This window comes from Geospiza fortis, unplaced genomic scaffold (genome assembly GCF_000277835.1).
Source record: "Geospiza fortis unplaced genomic scaffold, GeoFor_1.0 scaffold538, whole genome shotgun sequence".
NCBI classification, from domain to species: domain Eukaryota; kingdom Metazoa; phylum Chordata; class Aves; order Passeriformes; family Thraupidae; genus Geospiza; species Geospiza fortis.
The window spans coordinates 1,650,377-1,669,886 of NW_005054368.1; the positions used below are offsets into that span (position 1 = coordinate 1,650,377).

At 52.9% G+C, this 19,510-nt stretch overlaps 1 protein-coding gene across 1 annotated transcript; it reads right to left on the reverse strand.

The window, feature by feature from the left end:
* Positions 1 to 542: 542 nt before the first annotated feature.
* On the reverse strand, positions 543 to 11,126 carry DHRS11 (dehydrogenase/reductase 11). Its single transcript, XM_031059837.1, has 6 exons — positions 10,919 to 11,126; positions 5,430 to 5,524; positions 4,857 to 4,986; positions 4,138 to 4,230; positions 3,496 to 3,561; positions 543 to 3,104 (listed from the first exon to the last, which is right to left on the reverse strand). The coding sequence occupies exons 1-6, from the start codon at positions 11,036 to 11,038 to the stop codon at positions 3,063 to 3,065; spliced, it is 546 nt and encodes a 181-aa protein (XP_030915697.1). The 5' UTR covers positions 11,039 to 11,126; the 3' UTR covers positions 543 to 3,062.
* Positions 11,127 to 19,510: the final 8,384 nt, after the last annotated feature.

Here is a 19,510-nt window from a genome sequence, read left to right on the forward strand (position 1 = left end):
CCGGGAACGGGAACGGAGCATCCCGGAGCCCCGGGAACGGGGAACCCCAGTGACCCCGGATATCGGGAATAGCCAGGGAACGGAGCATCCCGGAGCCCCGGGAACGGGAACGAGAAAACCCAGTGACCCCGGGAACGGGAACGGAGCATCCCAGAGCCCCAGACAGACCCCGGGTACCGGGAATGGAGAACCCCAGAATGCCTGAACAGACCCCAGGTACTGGGATAGGGGAGCCCCATTGACCCCAGACAGACACCAGGAGCGGGGAACCGCAGTGACCCCGGGCACCAGGAACAGCCCAGGAACGGAGCATCCCAGCACTGTCCCCAGCCAAACCCCACAAGTTACCCCAGATCCCCACAGGTCACCCCCAACACAACTGGATGATGCCCAGCTCTGGAAAGAAACCCTGTTTTTCCTCATAAAGACCCCAAAGGAAAGGATTCTGTTTGGGTCGTTCCCCAAACAAAACTTTGGGTGTGAACAGCAAAAAAGTTTGTTCCGTTTTAACACAAAAATAACAAAACACACCACAGACGAGCCACAGTGTGCCTCTCTTTTTATTCTTTATTTTACAGTTCACAATAGAAACCTACTGATAAATTACACAGGCCACTTATCCTGGCGTTTGAGGGGTGTCACTGCCTCGGAGTGGGGTCCCATCTCATCCCAGGGAGGTGGCAGGAGGTGCCACCAAAGCCACCCGAGGAGCCCTCCTTATGGGGGAGGTTAACAGGCAGCAGGGATGATCGCCTAAAACCACACTTGAAATGGAAAAATACACTGCACATCACCTCGAGGTGACTTTAGAGACTTACAAATGTTCTTGGGGGAAAAGAAAAACAACTTGCAGGGCTGCAGGGCCGCCAGGTTGTATTTGCAGGGAGCAACTACCTGGACAAACCCTTTGTCAAGGTTCTGCATCTTGAGCAATTCTCTCCAAATCCTCCTTGTACAGCACAGGGAGATGTAAAGGCCCTCCTCAGCCACACATTTCAACATCTGTGAACTTTGCACACAGTTGCTGCCACAATTCCATGTTTCACCACTGCTGCCCACATCCCTGCTCAGAAGTTCCTAATTTCTCTATTTTTTTCTTTTTTTCTTGGCCTCTTTAGTAGCTCAACCACCTTCTCCTAAAGATGGCACACACTGCCCAGGGCACCTGCAGGGAATCCACACGCAGGCAGCACCTTGGCATCCTGGAGCAGGGCAGTGCAAGGGGGCAGGGATTTCACTCACAATAAATTAAAAAAGCCAAATCCAGGTGCACTTGTCAGTAAAAACTGGTGAATGGACAGAATGAACAGAACACAACATGTTGTATTAATAAAGAGGAAAAAAAGGGGCAAATTGCCTTTTGTTTTTGCCATCATGAAAGGAACATTTTGCCAGTTTTCTCCTTGTATCCTCCTACAGCTGCTCACCTTTGGCACAAGGAATTCTAGGTATCACAAGGTTTAATTCATAACAATACTTCAATATCAACACTCAGCACTTACACAGCGCCTGTCAAAGTGCTTTACAAAAGCTTGTGAGTCCTCACAACACCCCTGTGAGGTAGGTGAGTGTTATTATCCCCATTTTCCAGACGAGGAAACTGAGGCAGAGAGGTAAAGTGACTTGCCCAAGGCTGTACAGGGAGCTGAACTCGTGTCTTGGTGGCCCAGCTCTGCTCTCTCCTGTGCAGGGCTGACACAGATGAACTCCCAGGGCTCTCCTGGTGTAAGCCACACAATCCAACCCCAATTTCCCAGCTCTGTCCTCTGCTCTGACCATCCCTGACCTCCTGGAGCCCAGCAGGAGCCGGACAGGGTCTGCAATCTTAAGGCAACGTGCCCAGGAGCTCCCTGGAGAGCTGGGCACACACAGACCTCCCTGCAGAGAGTCTCCAGACAACTCCAGCTCTGCTTTGGGGCCAATTCTCTTCTCCCTCAACTCAGAGTAAACCCAGAGCCAAACACCGGGGCTGCACCAGCACGAGATCTCAGCCAGACCCTTCCCCTGCTGCTTTCTGTGGCCAAAATGCCCCTGCAAATCTGCAAATCCCTCCTCATTCCAGACACCTTCAGCACGGCTCATTCCACTCTCTCTCTCTCTCTGAGTTTGTGTCTCTACATAAAAATAAACTTCCACCATTGCCAGCTCCTCAGCACCAGCATTTCAACAGCACCAGAGCAATCCACATTTCCAGAAAGTGTCGATGCATGCAAATATCACACACAGAACATCGAGAGTGCTGGGAGATGATACCAAGGATAGAGGTGCTCACAAGACAGCACACGTTTAGTTTTTATTAAAAATACCAAACAACTCACTCTTACTGTAACTATGCCACTTAGATTATCATCCTAACCTGCACAGGGACAGGTGCTTTTCCTCCAACTATTTACCTACCTAGAAAAAAAGAGAAATATCAAGCACACACTTTTATACTTCCTCAAACTTGGCAGGCATGAGCCATGTGAAGGGGAAAGGAGGGCTGGGGAAGGTTGTACCCTGGGGTTAGGGCAGTGGAGTACAAAAGAAATGGAAAATATCACATGCATCACCACCATCAGTAATCAACCTGATGAAAATAAACTCAGAGTATTAGATGGATTCATGTATCATGTCCACTGAAAATCTCAAACCCTAAGCACACTGAAGCTGGCAAACATCTTGTGCCACTTCACCTAGGTCCACACACAGCATCAGCAACTAAGATCAAACAAACCTTGAAAAGAAAGCAAAATGAAGAATAAACCAGCCTGGAGACAAACAGTCTTCCACAAACCACTTCCCTGCATTATTCTCAAATACATTTTTACTCTCAAGCAGTTCCAGAAAGGAGTGGGGGAGAAAGAGACCCACTACGAGTTTGTGGTCCTTTTTTTTTCTTTTCAAACTGGCTCAGCACCAGCACCAGCTCAGAGAGAGGGAGAGAAAAACAATTCTTCAGACATGATCCTTGGTACTTGATTAAAACGCTGCCAGCCAGCTGAGGGAAGCCTGGGCTGCCAGAGGGCTCCAGGTGGAGTGGGCACAGTGCTGCTCATGGTGCTCCTCATCCTCCTGCCCTGCTACGAGATCTGCTCCGTGGGCCTCATCTGTATATCCCCAATCTGCAAGAGAGCAGTGTGGCATGGAACAGGAATTCTGCACTGGAATCCTGGAATCCTGCACTGGAATCCTGGAATCCTGCACTGGAGCCCTGCACTGGGCAGTTCTCTGCTGCAGCAGGCTGTGACCACGGCTGAGCCTGATGAGCTGAGCAATCCCACACCCTGAGCAATCCCAGAGCCCCAGCAGTGCCATCCCAGAGCCCCAGCAGTGCCATCCCACACCCTGAGCAGTGCCAGAGCCCCAGCAGTGCCATCCCAGAGCTGGAAGTGTAAACAAACGTGATCCCTGCTAATCCCCAGCACAGGCTCCCTAAGCTCCCAGCTGATCCAGCAGCAGATCAGCCAGGCCAGGGCAGCCCTGAGCCCCTCCCCAGCCCCAGCCCCAGCCTACCTGGACATGAGGAGGGGCACTGAGGACATAGATGACAGCATTGGCCATGTCTTCAGCCTTGAGACACTGCAAGGACAGCAAAGGGGTTCTGGGTCAGAGGGCACCCCCAGAGCTCCCCAGGAGACCCCTCCTCTCCTGCCCATCCCTGATGAGGTCTGACAGTGTCACTGGGGCATGGCCAGGACATGCAAGCAAGCAGGAAATACCCAGTGCATTGGAAATGTAACAAAGGATGGGTCTGGTGCTGATAATCTGCTGTGGATAATCTCACTGCTGGCACAGGGATCCTGCCATCCTTGTCAGGAATTCCCACAGGAAATCCCCTGCCACCTGCAAAACACTTCTCCTTGTGCTGGCACCTCTGCTTGTCCCATCTCCTCTGCAATGAAGAAGTCTCAGCCTGCAGAATGGCAAAGCTGACTGACATTTATTTACAGAAGCATCAAAATAAAAGGAAAAATAGAAGGAGCTGGAAACTGAACCCAAATGAAAACCTACACAGTGTGTAAATACCAGTGGAAAATCTGAGGTTTGAGGGCTGAGCTTGGAGAGCACTGGGCACTCCCTGGAACCACTGGCCAGGAGAAATGTTCAGTTATAACCAGAGCCACTTCCCTCTGCTCCCACTCCCCCAAGTCCTACCCGAATGCTCTCATAGGTGGCAGCAGCTCTCTCGGGGTCATTATCATGGAGTTTAAAAGCAAATCCTGTTTCCACTAGTCCTGGAGATATACACTGGAAAAAAGCAGAGCACATCCTAATAGGATTTGTAATTCCCCTTCAGTAAAAGAGTTAAAAAAAACCCCAAACCATTCTTCTGTTATTCTTCTTTCCCACCCATTTCTAAGGGACCAGTTGAAGCGAGCAAACCTTACTGATTGTTGTGGCAGGTACATCTGGTGGGTACTTCCCTCCTCACAGCTCAGAGGGACACAGAGGGACAGAGAAGCAAAGAAAAACATGGAAAAGCTCTGACTGAGCACCCACAGCCCAGCTGAGTACCTCCTTCTGTTGATGTGATCCCTCCAACAAGCAACCTCCCACTCTGTGCGACCCAAAAATCCCTTCCCAGACTTTCTGTGCCCCATCCTGCCTGGGACAGTTCCCTACAGGATTTCCTGACCATCCCCAGTGTGCTGAGCCCCATTTTTACACCCCCTTGGCTGCTCCCCACACGGCAGAGCTGTGCCCATGGCTGGCAGGAGGGCAGGAGCAGCCTCGGATGTGGGTCCTGGCCTTGCGCAGCTCCTGATCCTGCCTGGGACAGTTCCCCAGAGGATTTCCTGACCATCCCCAGGGTGCTGAGCCCCATTTTTGCACCCCCTGGGCTGCTCCCCGCAGGGCAGGGCCCTGGCACTCACCGTGGCTCGGATGTGCGTCCTGGCCTCGCGCAGCTCCTGCCGCAGCCCCTCGGTCAGCGCTGTCACCGCGTACTTGGTGGCACTGTAGAAATGCACCACGGACTGGGGCACCACGCTGTGCCCGTTCATGCTGGGGACAGAGCACAGGGGACGCTGCTGGCAGCTGGGAGGGACCCCAGGGCACCACAATGAACCCACTGGGGGCTGGCACGGGGCTGCAGCGGGGGAAGGCACCACCTCTGACACAGCCAAACCTCCCTGAGCAGCTCCAGAAACCAAATGTCAGCCCTGCCCCATCAGCAGGGGTTGGTATCTCCCTTTTCTCCCTGGTTTGGGGTATCATTTTCTCCTTGGTTTGGTTTTCCTCCCTTTAGACCAGCAAAGATTGAAGCATCAACCCCCACAATCCTCAGGAATCCCCACCAGCATCACAGCAAGCTTGAAGCTCCAGTGCTGAAACCCTTCCTGAGGCAGGGAGGAGGAGAAAGCCCCCAAGGCTGACCCCACCCGGTGCTTAAATCCTCTCTGTGCTGCAGGGAGGAGCAGGAAGGCCCCACAATCCCCTTTGTTCACCTGTTAATGTTAATTATGTGCCCATCGTCGATGTTTCTCTCCTTCATGGACTGATAGGCCTCCCGGGTGCAGATGCTCACGGCCATCACATTGACCTGAGGGTGGAGAAAAGAGGAAGAAATGAAGGCCAGCAGCCCTGCCTGGCACCCCTTGTGTGCCCAAAATCTGGGATATCAGCTCCAGTCCCTGTCGCCAGGCAATTCCCAGGAAAACCCAAAGAGGGAATGGCTCACCCTCACACCCCACAGCTGAGCTGGGGGCTGCAGCCACAGGGGCAGGGGGTGCACAGACACCCAGAGGGAGCAGAAATAAACGGAATTGGTTGTTTTAGGGGCAGGGGTGAGGGTAAAGCCCAAGGAAGGAGAGCAAAGCCCTCCCCACAGCAGCACTGCAGGCAGGAGCCCGAGGATCACTGAGCACTGTGGGCTCTGGGCAGCTGGCAGGGCACTCACAGCAGGTAATTAGGTCAGCTCGTTAACGAGGAAATCCCCAGCTCCTGCCTGTCAGAGCGCCAGCAGCTCACAGGAGCTCCCAGGCACAGGGAGCAAAGCTCACCTTGTGCCACAGGGACCCCCAGAGTGGGCAACTCAGCCTGGGGCTGTGCGAGCCACCGACCTGTCCCTGTCACTGTCACTGCCTGCTGACATTGCCCCAGCCCAAACTGGCAATTTCCCCAGCCCTGCAGGACCCAGAGCGTTCCAGGCTCCTGCTCTTTGCACCAGCACTGCCCTGGCTTGGTTAAACTCGGTCCTGTCACCTCCACAAGCATTAGTGCACAGCATTCCAGCCTGTCCTGACCATAAACACAGAGCCAAAGCTGCTGGGAAGATAAAGATGAGGAAATTCTCCCAGCTGGAATCCAAAGGGCCCAGAGGTGCTGCAGCAGTGATGAGCAGCAATCTCAGCAGCAGTGCTAATTGCTCAGGGGGCTCAGATTTGGAAGGGGTTTTGCTGAAGGCCTCCAGAAAGGATGTGACCATCCCCTGACAGGTCCTGTCTAACACTGTGTCACTCTGCCAGCTAAATGAGCAGCCCAGAAGGGTCTGAACACACTGCAATCTGCAGGAAGAAGTGATTTTCTGATGAATCAGAAGGCAGGTGGAGCAGCAAGAAATGAGACAATGTGGACAGTGAGGGATGGAGATGGGAGAGGGCTGAGGATCATCACTGGGAAAAAAAAGAACAAGAATGGGCAGAATAACTGGGATTTGCTGGCACAAAAGGACAGGCAGGAGAGGGGCACTGTTTGGAAAGGGATGGAGCTGGGAGATGCAGTTACTGAGCAGCACAAAGAGGAGCAGGGTCAGATCTTTGTCACTGCTTTTGTCTGGTCTTTATTCCCCATTCACTGCCACAGGCCATCCCTGAGGGGCTTGTCTTAGAGATAAACGGAGATAAGCAGGGCTTTCATGTGACCCTGGGAGTGCCCAGGCAGCTCCAGTGGAGCCACCAGCCCCAGCCCAGTGCACTTTGGTCAGGCAGAGGCACTGCTGGCTCCTCACCATCACACCTGGGGCTGCAGAGATAAATCTTTAACCTGGGAATCCACCTGGGCTGTGCCAGGAGGAAAAGGAGCAGAGAGGAGACACAAGGGCCCCTCAGCACTGGGGTGGAGCCCAGAGCAGGCAGGGCATGGGCAGGCTGGGGATTGCACACAGGGTGCTCAGGAAAAGCAGGAGTCACCCTGCAGCCTGACCCTGAGCTTTGGGATATGGACCTGGGCAGCTGCGGGTGTAAAACCCTCCATGAGAAACAAATCCTGCCTCCCCCAGCCCACCAGGCAGCTCCTTCTTGGAGCAGCCACTCCCAGATCCCTCTCCAAAGGCCACTAGAGGGTAACATCACCCCAAAGTGACTCACAGAGCAGCCTGGGCAAGGTTACAGCATTCTGACAGCTCCTGCAGAGCCAGATCCCAATCAACAGCACATGGGAAAGTCCAGAGCCCTGTGATAAAACCCACGGTGCAACAAAACAACTGCCTGGAAGGCAGCTGAGCTGGGATGGCCTTTTCCCACCAGCACAGACTGGTTTTGGGGGTGAAATCCCATTTCAAAAGGTGCAACAGGCACTGAGGAGCCTATGAGCCTATGAGGGAAATGAGCAACCATGTGTGACCCCGAGGCTGTTGTTACAAATACCCACAGACACACTTCATTCACACTTCACATTTTTCTGCCTCATTCCTATTTTAAGGAGAAAAGGCTCAGAGGATGCCCAGCACACCTGAGTGCTCAGCAGCAGCTCTGTGACAGCCACCACGGTGCCACATTTCCCAGCAATTATCCAGCCCCAGAGAACACAAAGGATCCTGTTCCTAGAAGTGCTCAGCGTTTCCCTTTCCCAAGGCATCCAAAGGGGTGCCCCAGCTCCAGAGCACACATGGAAGCACAGCTTACAGCAGGCATATCCCTGCACAGATGGTTGGGAAAAGCAAGAAGAACAGAGCCTGGCTTGTCAGTGAACAATGCCAAGAATCAAACCCATTCTGTGTCTAGAGGAGTCAGGGGATGTGCCCTGAGCAGGGAAAATGGGAAGTTCAGCTTGAATTCCTGGCTGGAAAGGTCAGTGGGTGAGAAGTGAAGGAGCTGCTGCAGCCCCAGAGGCTCAGAGTGTGCACAACAGCTCCTCCTGCACATCAGGACTTTGCTCCAGCCTCAGAAACCAGGGAGAAAATGGGGGAAGCTGGGAGCCAAGGGAGGATGGGCTCAGAACCTGCCTGAGGTGACACCTTCCCTCTGCACCCACAGCAGATCTTGGCAGGGCTGTGTGCTGCTGTAAACCAGCACATCCCTCCTTCCAAACTGCCTGGGGAGAAGCAGCTCCCACCCTGGAAATAAATACCAGACAATAAAGGACCAGAACATCAGAAAAGGAGAGGAAGAAGTAAATTATAACGTGGTTTTGACTGTTAGATGGATAGCAAAGAGGATACTGAGAGTAGAATCTGGAAGGACACAGAGCCTCAAAGCTCATAAAAAATGCATGGAAGCAAAAATCAATTTACCAAAAAGAGGGGGAAAAAAAGCCTTTAATTTAAGGCCCTAATGCCTCCTAAATCGATGGGTTGATGGCTGTTGGGAAACTTTTCCCATCCTGCAGCCCAGAGGTGCCCTGGAATTCTCCCACAGCATTTCCCAGCTCTCCAGGGAAGCTGGGGAAGAAGCTCCCTGCTGCCTGCAAAGCCCAGAAGGCCCTGGAAGGTGCTGGCAGCCTTCCCTGTGAGGGACAGGGGCCTGGCCAGGACTGCTCTGGGGCTGGGCTGCCCTGGCAGGGGGGGATGGCCCTGCAGAGCCCCCCAGCCCTGCCACGGCGCCTGGACAGAGAGACACTGCCAGGGACACTGCCATGGGGACACTGCCATGGGGACATTGCCAGGGGCACAGGACAAAAGGGAAAACTCCACTGAGCTGTCCCCAGCCCTGAGCAGCAGCATGGAAAGCAAAGCCCAGCCCTGTCAGGCTGCCCAGGCCAGGCTGGGTGAAGCTCTGGGCTCTGGAGCATCCCCAGGGCTTTGCCTTTATGCTGCAGGGTTGTTCCACGAGCACAGAAATCAGGAGCCAAGCCAGCAGCTGCTGGAGGATGGGGAGAGGGAAATGTCTGCTGGGCTGGCTCAGGCTGCTGCAGCAGCATCTCTGCCAGGCAGTGAGAGCAGAGAGAGCCCACAGCCCATTTCTGGGAATGAAACATCCCCCCAGCCTGCTTTCCTGACACGGCCCTTGTGGGGTCACCACCCTGCCTGTCCTCACCACCATCCCACCCCAAAGCAGCCCCCACAACAGGGGGACCCCAAACTTTGAGCCACAGCAAACACCAACACTGGAGAGTCCCATACAGGACAATCCCACCCCAAAATCTTTCTCCCTAAAAGTGGTGGAAGGTGAGATAAAGGGAGCACTTCCAGCTGAGCAGCCAGGGAAGGGAATATGGATTGGGGGAGCTGGAAAAGCCACAGGTCCCCCCAGGCCTGCCCAGCTGATAAAAACAAAGGACATGCAGCATCCCTGAGGGACTCACACACCACACTGCCCCAGGGACCAGCACAGGGAATTTCCAAGGTCCAGGTGACCCCCAGGGCCTGGCAGTGCCCTGCTGGACAGCAGCTCAGCTCAGCTCCACTTCTTTCTTTAAAGCCTCCATAGCAACAGGGCCGGGAGATGTGGCTGTGCAGTGACCCGGGCTGGGAGCCCACAAAAGCCTCTCTGGGCACACAAAGCTGGGCTCAGCTGGCCTTGGCTGCAGCCACAGCAGCCAGCATCCAGGCCAAAATCCTAACAAGAACTTAATTAGGCAGGATATGGCAGCTCTTGGCCTGGCAGCAGGAGCCTGAAGTCTCAGAGTGCTTCTCTTTTACACAGAGCACAGAACAGCCAGGGGAGCTGACAGCTCCCAGCTGACTCCACTGCTGTGGCCCTGAGCCTTCACACAGCTTCTCAGACATCTCCTCCCCTTCACCAGGACAGGCTCCCAGAGCTGCTGGAGGTGCCACAAGGGCTGCTGCCAGCCATGAGTTCCACTCCTGCTCCTGCGAGGAAAACGTTCCCGTGCACAAGGGAAGGTGGCACAGGAGGGGAAATCACACCAAAATTCAGCACCTCACTGGCCACAGGAGGGGAAATCACACCAAAATTCAGCACCTCACTGGCCAGAGACACTGCAAGGACACCCAAAGCATCCTGAGGTCCCACAGCTGTGGCTGCCACTGCTGTGTGCAGAAAAGGGTCCCCACATAATGATAAAAAATGGTGAAGTCACAGAAGATACCCAGCAGCAGCTCAAGACAGGAGAAGTTGTAAATGGGATGGGCCATGTGCACAACTCCCATTTCAGCACATGAAACACTCTCATTCACATCCAGCCCTAACCAGATTATGGGCAGAAAATGAAGCTATAAAGACAAAAAGCATGACAGCTTTTTAAGCCAAAAAGAATCTGCCCATTTCTACAAACCACTGCCACAACTAACAGGATTAGCTGCAAACCCCAGCACCTGGCATTTGATTTCCTGTTTTATTGAAGGAAAAAAAAAAAAAAAAAAAAAGGAAAAACACTCTCTAAAAAAGGAAAAAAAGGGAAAAAAAAGGAAAAAAAAAAAAGAAAAAAAAAGGAAAAAAAAAGGAAAAAAGGGAAAAAGAAAAGGAAAAAACCAAGGAAAACCAAGGAAAAACAAGGAAAAAAGGAAAAAAGAAAAAAAGGAAAAAAAAAGGGGAAAAAAAGGAAAATAAAAGGGAAAAAAAAGGAAAAAAAAGGGGAAAAAAAAAGGAAAAAGGGAGGCTCTTCACCCTTCAGAAAGCCAGTGAGCTGAAGGGCTGAAGGAAAAACGCTGCTGTGTTTCCATCCTCCAAGGTGAAGGCCCAGCAAGGCAGGATGCCCTTCCACTCCCCAAGCAGCACAACTGGGCTTTGTCAGAGCAGGCTGGGGAGCAAATCTCAGCTCTGGAATGAGGAGAGGGTGGCCAGGAGAGACAGAAAAGTGGCCCAGGAATACTCACATCGATCATGGTCCTCCAGCCCTCTGTCTTCCCCGAGAGCAGGGGCTCGGGCCGGGCCAGGCCAGCGTTGTTGATGCAGACATCCACCCCCTGGTGAAGGGTCTTGATGGCAGAGAACATGGACAGGATCTCCTCCTCGTTGGACAGGTCACACTTGTAGGGGATCAGCGTGCCCGGGTAGCCAGCACTCTGGCACTCAGCTGCCAGCTTCTAGGGGAGACAGAGGCAGGGGGGAAAAAACAGCCATCAGGAGGGGAGAAACAGCCAGCAGGACGGGGGAAAACAGCCAGAAGGAAGGGGGGAAACAGCCAGAAGGAAGGATGGAAACAGCCAGCAGGAAGGGGGAAAACAGCCAGCAGGATGGGGAAAAAAACTCAGAAAAAACAGCCAGCAGAGAGGGGGAAAATAGCCAGCAGGAAGGATGGAAACAGCCAGCAGAAGGGAAAAAGCCAGCCAGCAGGAAGGATGGAAAAACAGCCAGCAGGAAGGGGAAAAACAGGCAGCAGGAAAGGGGAAAACAGCCAGCAGAGAAGGGGAAAACAGGCAGCAGGAAGGGGAAAACAGGCAGCAGAGAAGGGGAAAACAGCCAGCAGAGAAGGGGAAAACAGGCAGCAGGAAGGGGAAAACAGGCAGCAGAGAAGGGGAAATACAGCCAGCATGATGGGAAAAAACAGCCAGCAGGAAGGATGGAAAGAGCCATCAGCCCCCTCTCCCCACAGAGCAGCTCATCCAGCCACTTCCAGAAAACCACACCTCAGGGCTAACACAGCCTGCAAAGCAGGCACTGGGGAAGAATCAGTGTGATGCTAATTAAGAAAAAGGAGATATCAATATCCAGGAGAAGCTGAGAGCTCCAGCCTCTCACTTCTGGAGCTGAGGACATGCTCAGTGCTGTGCTGCTCCTGCTCAAGGTGAGCAGCACATGCAAAATACAAATCAAAAATACAAATCGGTGCTGCCCTGGCACCAGCCTGCCAGTCTGCCACACTGGCAAAGGACAATTCCTCGTTAGCCATGGCCAAGGATGACTCCAAATACCCCAAGCTTTTGTCAGGCTGGGTGACACACAGCCAAGGCAGGGCCAGGAGCTGCTGCCAGCACAGCTCTGAGGGTGCCCTTTACCCCTGACACTAATGAGGAGCAGCATCTCCTCCCCAGTGTGTCACAGCAGTGACAGTGACAGTGACAGCTCCCAGCGCCAGGCAGGAGCCACATGACGTCTGGCTCCTGAGGGGAGAAGGATTCTGGCTACAAATGCCCACCAAATCCCCGGGACACGCGGCCGTGGCGGTGTCACTGATGGTGACATCTCAGTGGGTGCAGCACAGCCCTGCCCCTGCCACCACGGGCAGCTTCCCACTGCTCCCAGCTCCTCCTGCATTCCAGGCACTGCCATTCCCAGCCTTTCAGAAAGGGAGGAGCGAGGGCCAGTGCAGGAATCTCCTGGAAGTGATGGCACATGGAGGCAGCTCCTCCCCAGCCCTCCCTGTACCCCAAACACGTTCACTTGAAGCACTCTGGGGCTGTTTGGTAAATGATTTTCAGCCTTTCCCAGTAGCTGAGCTCACAGAGCTGGACCAAAGCCCTGAGCAGGGAGTTGCAGCTTTGCTGCTTTACCTTCCCCAGACCCCAGCAGCTTTCATGGACCACAAGCCAGAAGCAGCCCAGGGCAGAGCTGTGGTGCAGGAGCTGCTCTCCTGCCTGGCTCCCAGCTCAGGGAAGGCCCTGCAGAACACAAGAATGATTATTATTGCTCTCACAGCACAGGCAGGGAGGGCAGGGACGTGCTGAGCTGAGTTGGAATCGATCCCTGCCAGCAGCATCCCCAGAGAGCCCTGCTGGGGCTGGCTGACAGCAGCCCTGTCTGAACAAAGTGCCCCTGGCACTGAATCCCACCTCTGTGTGCCCTGCCTGAACAAAGCTGCTCCTGGCACTGAATCCCACCCCTCTGTGCCCTCCTGGGGCTGCCTGCACCTTGCCATGCAGGGAACCTCGTTGGTGATGTGCTGATAGGAGTGGGAGAATATATTCCTTTTCACCATCGGAGCACACACTTGAAAAAACAGTGGAGGGGAGGGGAAATCCCTGCATCCCTGCAAGAGCAGCATTTAGGAAATTCACAGCACCAGGGAGGGCTGCTGGAAGGTTCTAAATTGCTCCAGGGATGGGGCCTTGTTCCTGCAAAATACAGGAGGGGAAAAGGGGCAAAAGGACCATGAACTGGTGCGAGAGTGAGAATCAAGCAACGCCAAAGATGTCCAAAAATGAGAAACACGAGCACAGGGGGTTGGGAGGAATCTCCCAGAGCAGGAGGCGTGCCAGGAGAGATGGGTGGAGGGAACAGGGGGCCCATCAACATGGACAGGGAAGGACAGACAAGCTCACTGACAGCCCAGAGGGACACAGGGCTCTGTGTCCATCTCCAGCTGCCACTTCCACCATTCCCTGCTCAGTGCAGACAGGTGAAGGAGCAGAGGGAACAAGGGCTGGGATTTGCTCTGGGATGAGCCTGCTGGAGCAGGGAGGCTGCAGCAGATGCCCCACTGTGGTCCCTCCAAGCTGAGCATTCTGGCTGGAGCTGCCCCTCCTCTGCTCCAGCTACACCAGGAGAAAGCACTTCCACTTCTCTTTTCAGCTTCTCTGCCACAAGTGACCAGGGAAATCAAATCTCCCTCAAAACCTTTCCTTCCCTGCCTGGTGTCTGGCTGCCTCCAACACAGATCCTTTCATCTCTCAGGCTGCACTTGTGCTAACAAATTCTCTTTGAAAAGCAAGTGCTGAACACTGCTGACATCCAGGCAGGGCTGAATTGTGCTCCAACCATCTACAGATAAAGAGTCATCACAGGCTCTTCAAAGAAACATCAACTGCAGGCAAGTTTGCAAGAGACTTTTGAAAAGCAGCTCTGAGCGAGAGCTCGTGGAGTTTTTTTTTCAGAGCATCCATTAAGTCACTCAAGTGATGCTCACTCCACTTCGAGCACACCTCATGCACGAGGAGGAAAGAAAAAAAGAGAAAAAAGCTGATTTTTCAGATTTCATGAACAATTTGAGTGTGACCAGGTGATGGAACAGCAACACAGACAAGGCCAGTGCTGGAGAACCACACCAAGAAACCAACTGGAAAAGCACCAAAATCACCCCAATCACTTTTGCTATCTGAAGGAAATGAAGGAGAAAAACTGTAACAAACAGCACCACAGCTGTGAAAGAAAGCTGGGGGCACACAAACCCTCTCATTCCACTGACTGGCAAGTCTGAAGCTGCTTTTAACTAAGATTTAATAACAGTACAACAGAATAATAGAGCTGTACAGTGAATAAAGCACCAGGGTGAGGTTTATTTATTTATTTATTTATTTATTTCCACAGTGCTGTGTGACCATGAGAGAGATTCAGAGCTGTGTCACATGGAGAGACTCACACTCAGAGCTCTGGGTACCTTTTGGCCCATATGATCCAAGGATAAATACCATTCCCCATTTCCTCCCAGGCTCCTGCTAAGCTGGGTCTGGCTGAGCCAGAGCTGGGAGCTGTGCTCCCAGAGCCACGCTGCTCTTTCCCAAGCCTCCTCTGCTCCCTGCACCTTCCCAGCAGTCCATCATCCCAGGAGATGTTTTCCATAGCTCACTCAATGTCCAATTTCCATTGTCACACACAGCCAAAGGCCCCAGAGGTCCCGGCCACCTTCAGGCACTCACCCAGCCCCGCCTCACTCACGTCGAGGCACTTGGAGTTTGTCACTCCTTGCTCCAGGCTGGCGTGGGGAGGAGGTGACACTGCTGTCACCGTGACAGCTCATTAGAGCAATATCCCTGCCTTCCTCTGAGCCTTCCTGCCTGCCCTAAACCCAGCCCCACAGAGCTCAGCCTGCCCTAAACCCAGCCCCACAGAGCTCAGCCTGCCCCAAACCCAGCCTCACAGAGCTCAGCCTGCCGTAAACCCAGCCCCACAGAGCTCAGCCTGCCCTAAACCCAGCCTTACAGAGCTCAGCCTGCCCTAAACCCAGCCTTACAGAGCTCAGCCTGCCCTAAACCCAGCCCCACAAAGCCTGCTGGGACTGGGATCACTGTCAGGACTGGGATCACAGCTGGGACTGGGATCACTGCTGGGATCACTGATGGGACTGGGATCACTGTCAGTGGGATCAGCCGTGCCACAGGCACTCACAGCTGCAGCTGCTGCCCAACATCTGCAGCCACTCCAGCCTAACCCCAGCTGAGCTCAGGCTGAGCCCCAGGGCCTGGCAGGGACAGGAATCCAGCATTTCACAGAGCCAGGGTGCCACAAACCCACCTGGGCTGCCCCAGGAATTGCTGTCAGCCAGGAAATCCCCCTGGCACTGCCCACCAGGACATGGGAGAGAGGTAAAAACTCCACTGCATTTTTTTCACAGCTCTTTCCACATCTCACTGCCCTGAGCACTCTCCTTAATCCCAAACCCAGCCAGAAAGTCCCCTCTGTGTTCAGCTCTGCTCCTGCACAGCCCTCCCACCCTCCCAGGACAGCTGCCAGGTTTTACACGGGGAAACTGAGGCACGGCACAGCCACCTGACACAGCACACCCCCATCCCAGCTCCCAAATCCCAGGAAAGGCTCAGCTATTGTTTCCTTTTGGGGCTCTGAGCGTGGAATTGCTGCTCTATTGCAAACCCCAAGAACAGAAGGGCAGCAGAGAAGGGGGGGTTGCTGCAAAGTCACATTCTTAAAGCAGATTTTGGGGGGAAAGAGGAGGAATCCAACCTGGTTTAAACCCCCTGAGTTTCAAGGCTGAGGGAATCCATGAGGACAGAGAAGTATTTGTTCCCAGCAATTATGGGATCTCTGCTGTTTATCAGACAGGATCTGGTCAGGGACAAGTGGCAATAAAAGCCCTTCAGAGGCCTTGAGCCCACCATCCCCAAGCACAGAACAATCCCTGCCAGGGGCCAAGGAGACTCTGAAGGTCACTCACACTCCACAGGCACTATGCCTTGGGATTATCCTGCCTCAGGATGGGGAAAACCTGTGGAACAGACCAGGAAAGCCATCCCAGCTGCTGGGCAGAGGGACAGACCCACCAGGGACAGACAAAATGCCAAAATGGAGCCAGGTGACTCTAAACCAGCATCTGATCTGCCTGCAGGGAATTAAACACCACACTCAGCAATCAGCTGTTAATTACCCTCCTAGGAGCACCTGAGGGCTCCTGGAAGTGACCAGAGAGCCCAAAACTGGATGCTCAGATCCCACGAGGAAGACTCAACTCCTTCCTCCTCCTCCTCCCAACAGCCTCCTCAGAGCCTGGGCTGCTCCAAGCTGCAATCAATTGCTCACCTTATCAAAGGCTGTTACGTGAGCAAGATCTAACCTTGACAAAGCAGGCCCTGGTTATAAATGTTACCTTTGATCAATACCTGTCACAAATGCATCGGAATTAATTGGTTAAACCTTGTATCTTAAGTCACATTTATTGCTTCCTGCACGGCTCTGCTCTCGGCACGCCAACAAAGACAGGGGGGAAAAATGGATTTCTTTTGGAGCACGGCATCCATGGTGTCCCTGGGCACAGCAGAGCAAGGCAACCAAGCTGCTGGAGGATTTCCAGTGAGCTGGAGCAGGGGGGAGTGTCCCACCTGGAGCATCTCCCTCCAGTGACAGCCCCAGCCACGCTGCAGATCAGGGCTCTGACACCATGCTTGGAGGGGGAGCACCTGCCAGCACTTCTGCCATTCTCTAGAAATGGAAAATAAATCAATTTTCATTATAAAAAAGCATAGTACCAGCATCACTGCAAACTCCTTGGAAACAGCTCCCTGTCTCCTGCCTCCCTGTGCTGCAAGAGAAAAGCTGCAGAGCCCCTCTGAGCGAGGAAAACCTTCCCAACCTGGGGGAAAACCCTGCAGAACAAAACTCACATATCTCACTGAATAAAAGACCAGAGAGGGCTTTGCCAGCTGGGAGGGCAGGAACATTTTGTCCCATGCATGTGCAAATTCTCCCCTTTCCTGTGCTGCTTGCAAGGAGCCAGACACCAAACACAAACTCCTGGAAAACACGAGGAGGAGCAGAGGAGCACCTGAGTGGCTGTGGCTGTAAAGCTCAGCGAATCTCTGCACCCAAGGAGCATTTTCCCCCCAAAAACCTGCTCTTCCAAGCTGCTAAAAACACTTGGCTGCTTGATGAGAGCTGCTGCCTTGGAACGCGTGGCGGTGTCTGGAGAGCAGCAAAGGCTCTCTGAGCACACGCCAAGAAGTCCTTGACAGCTGTTAGTACCTCCAGGCTCTGCATTTAAAACAAGCCTTCAACCTGAATTACCTCCTGGCATGCACAAGGAAAATACAGCCAGTTTAATTATATTTTATTCCTCGATGTCTGACTGTCTGAGCTCCTGTTTGATGACCCACACGAAGAGGCTGCAGCAGGGAGCCACTGGAAGGGAAAAAAAAAAAAAGATCCTCCTGCAGTTTTGCATTTTTTATTTTTTTGGGGGCTTTTTTTGTGAGCCATTAACATTTTTGATTTCAAAAGGCAAATAAAGACCACTGGAGTTGTGACAGGGGTTTAATGCCAAACACGCAACTTTGCAAATCCTTCGTTATCTTGCCTCAAGCCCTTATCTGATTTTCCAAGAGATTAAGAAATCTTGACATAGCATTTATTGCCCCAGCTAAATCCCCACTAGACAACCTGCTCTTTCAGTTAGCTGGAGGTTACAAAACCACCTTACACAAGGGTTCCAGCATTTCACCTTAAAACCAGTGACCTTCCTGAACTTTGATGAAATGTGATGTTTTTGTGCTGCAGAGCGAGCTCTGTATTCCAGGTTTTACACCCTGCTGTTTGCCCTCTTTCCATGTCAAGCTTCCCTGGAGCCCCCTGGGATAGTGGAGGGTGTCCCTGCCCATGGGGGTTGCAATGGGATGGTTTATAAGGTCCCTTCCAACCCAAACCACCCAGGATTCCATAATTCTGTTAACCATGGATGTGATGCTCTGGCATCACCAAACCCTCAGCTCCTTCACATTCCCCTTCCCTCCTCCCTCCATCACTGCATTCCAGCCCTCAGAGCATCCCTCAAATTCCCCCAAATCAAATCCCCAGCTCAACACTTCCAAGTCTGGACATCTTCCTATTTTATTTAATCTTTTTTTAAAAGCAAAAGTTTCAAGGTGAATCTCCTGGAGGACAGCTCCATGAACAGCCCTGCTCTGAAGCAGGATTGGGCACAAAGTTCCCACAGCATCCCTGGCAGCCAGGAGGTGACAGCTGTTCCCACAGTGACCCTGGATCCCCCCACACTCCAGCACCTTCCCTTCCTGGGATTTTCTTCCTCGTTAAGGAAACATGCTCGACAATAAATAAACCCAGAATAGCAGCGGAGCAAAACACAGTCCAGACACCCAGCAAAACAAATGACAGCCCTGCAGACACACTCGGGTCCCAGCGAGGGGACAAACATCAGCTGCTGTGGGAACACGTGTCTGACACAGCACAGGACACCGGGGAGCAGCCCCACACATCTGCAAACCCAATCAATCAATCAATCAATCATCAATACAGGAGTGATCGCCCTGGGGCACACTCAAATCAAAACACAAAGCCTCACAGCACTGCTCGTTTTTAAACCCACGCTGCGTTTTGGCCAGGAAAGGCTGGGAAAGGAAGGAAATTCACGTGAACGCCGAAGGAAAACACAAGTTGCATTGATTTCTTTCCCAAATGAAAAGAGTCCAGAACAAAATCCAAGATAAGGGCGCTGCTGGAAACGGCAATATTGGAAATAACTTTCTGGAGGGGAATGGGAAGCGACAACATCCTTTGCAGCATCCTTTGCCAGGCACCCCAAGCACATCCAACAGCTGCAGGTGGGAAAGGCTTTGGAGAGCTCAGCCTTCCCTGCAAACCACAGCACCAAAACGCTGGCAAATCCCAAATTAGCAGCAGCCCCAGAGGACGGTTCACTAAGTCACGTTGCTGCTCTCTCCTCTCTGCAAGCAGAGCCTCCGTGATATGCAATGAAAAAGGGGGAAAGTTTGGCTTTTCCTGAGCATTTCTTTATCAACCCCGCTTAGCAATGCCACCGATGTCAAGCCTTGGTTTCCATGAATTTTGGGCCATTTATTCCCAGCGCAGTCAGCTGTGCACAGCCCTTATCACCCTGGCTAGGGAAACACAACCCTGGATATTGCACAGGTCTCCTTTAGCTCCTAACACCCACGACGGCGATATTTAAGATGACTCAAACTTATTTCCTCCCTCAGAGGAAACTTCCTAAATGTCAAAGAAGACCCTGCGAGGCACAGCTGACCGACGCACAACAGGGATCCCGAGAAAACACTTCTTTTGAGCATCTTTATCCCCAACCCAGCGCCATCAGGTTTCCGAGGGGGCTGCGGAGATGCTCCCGGCAGGACCGAATCTTGTTTTAACATTTTAACACCAATTCCCAGGAGCGCTCAGCCTCCCGAGCAACCCCATCCCCGAGCAGCCCGCAGTCCCATCCCGCTCCCGGGGGGAGAGAGAGATGCTATTTTTAACCTCGATAAGAAGCGGCTCAAAAAAAAAAAAAAAAAAAAAAAAAAAAAAACCCCAAAACCAACCCCCCCCCGGCA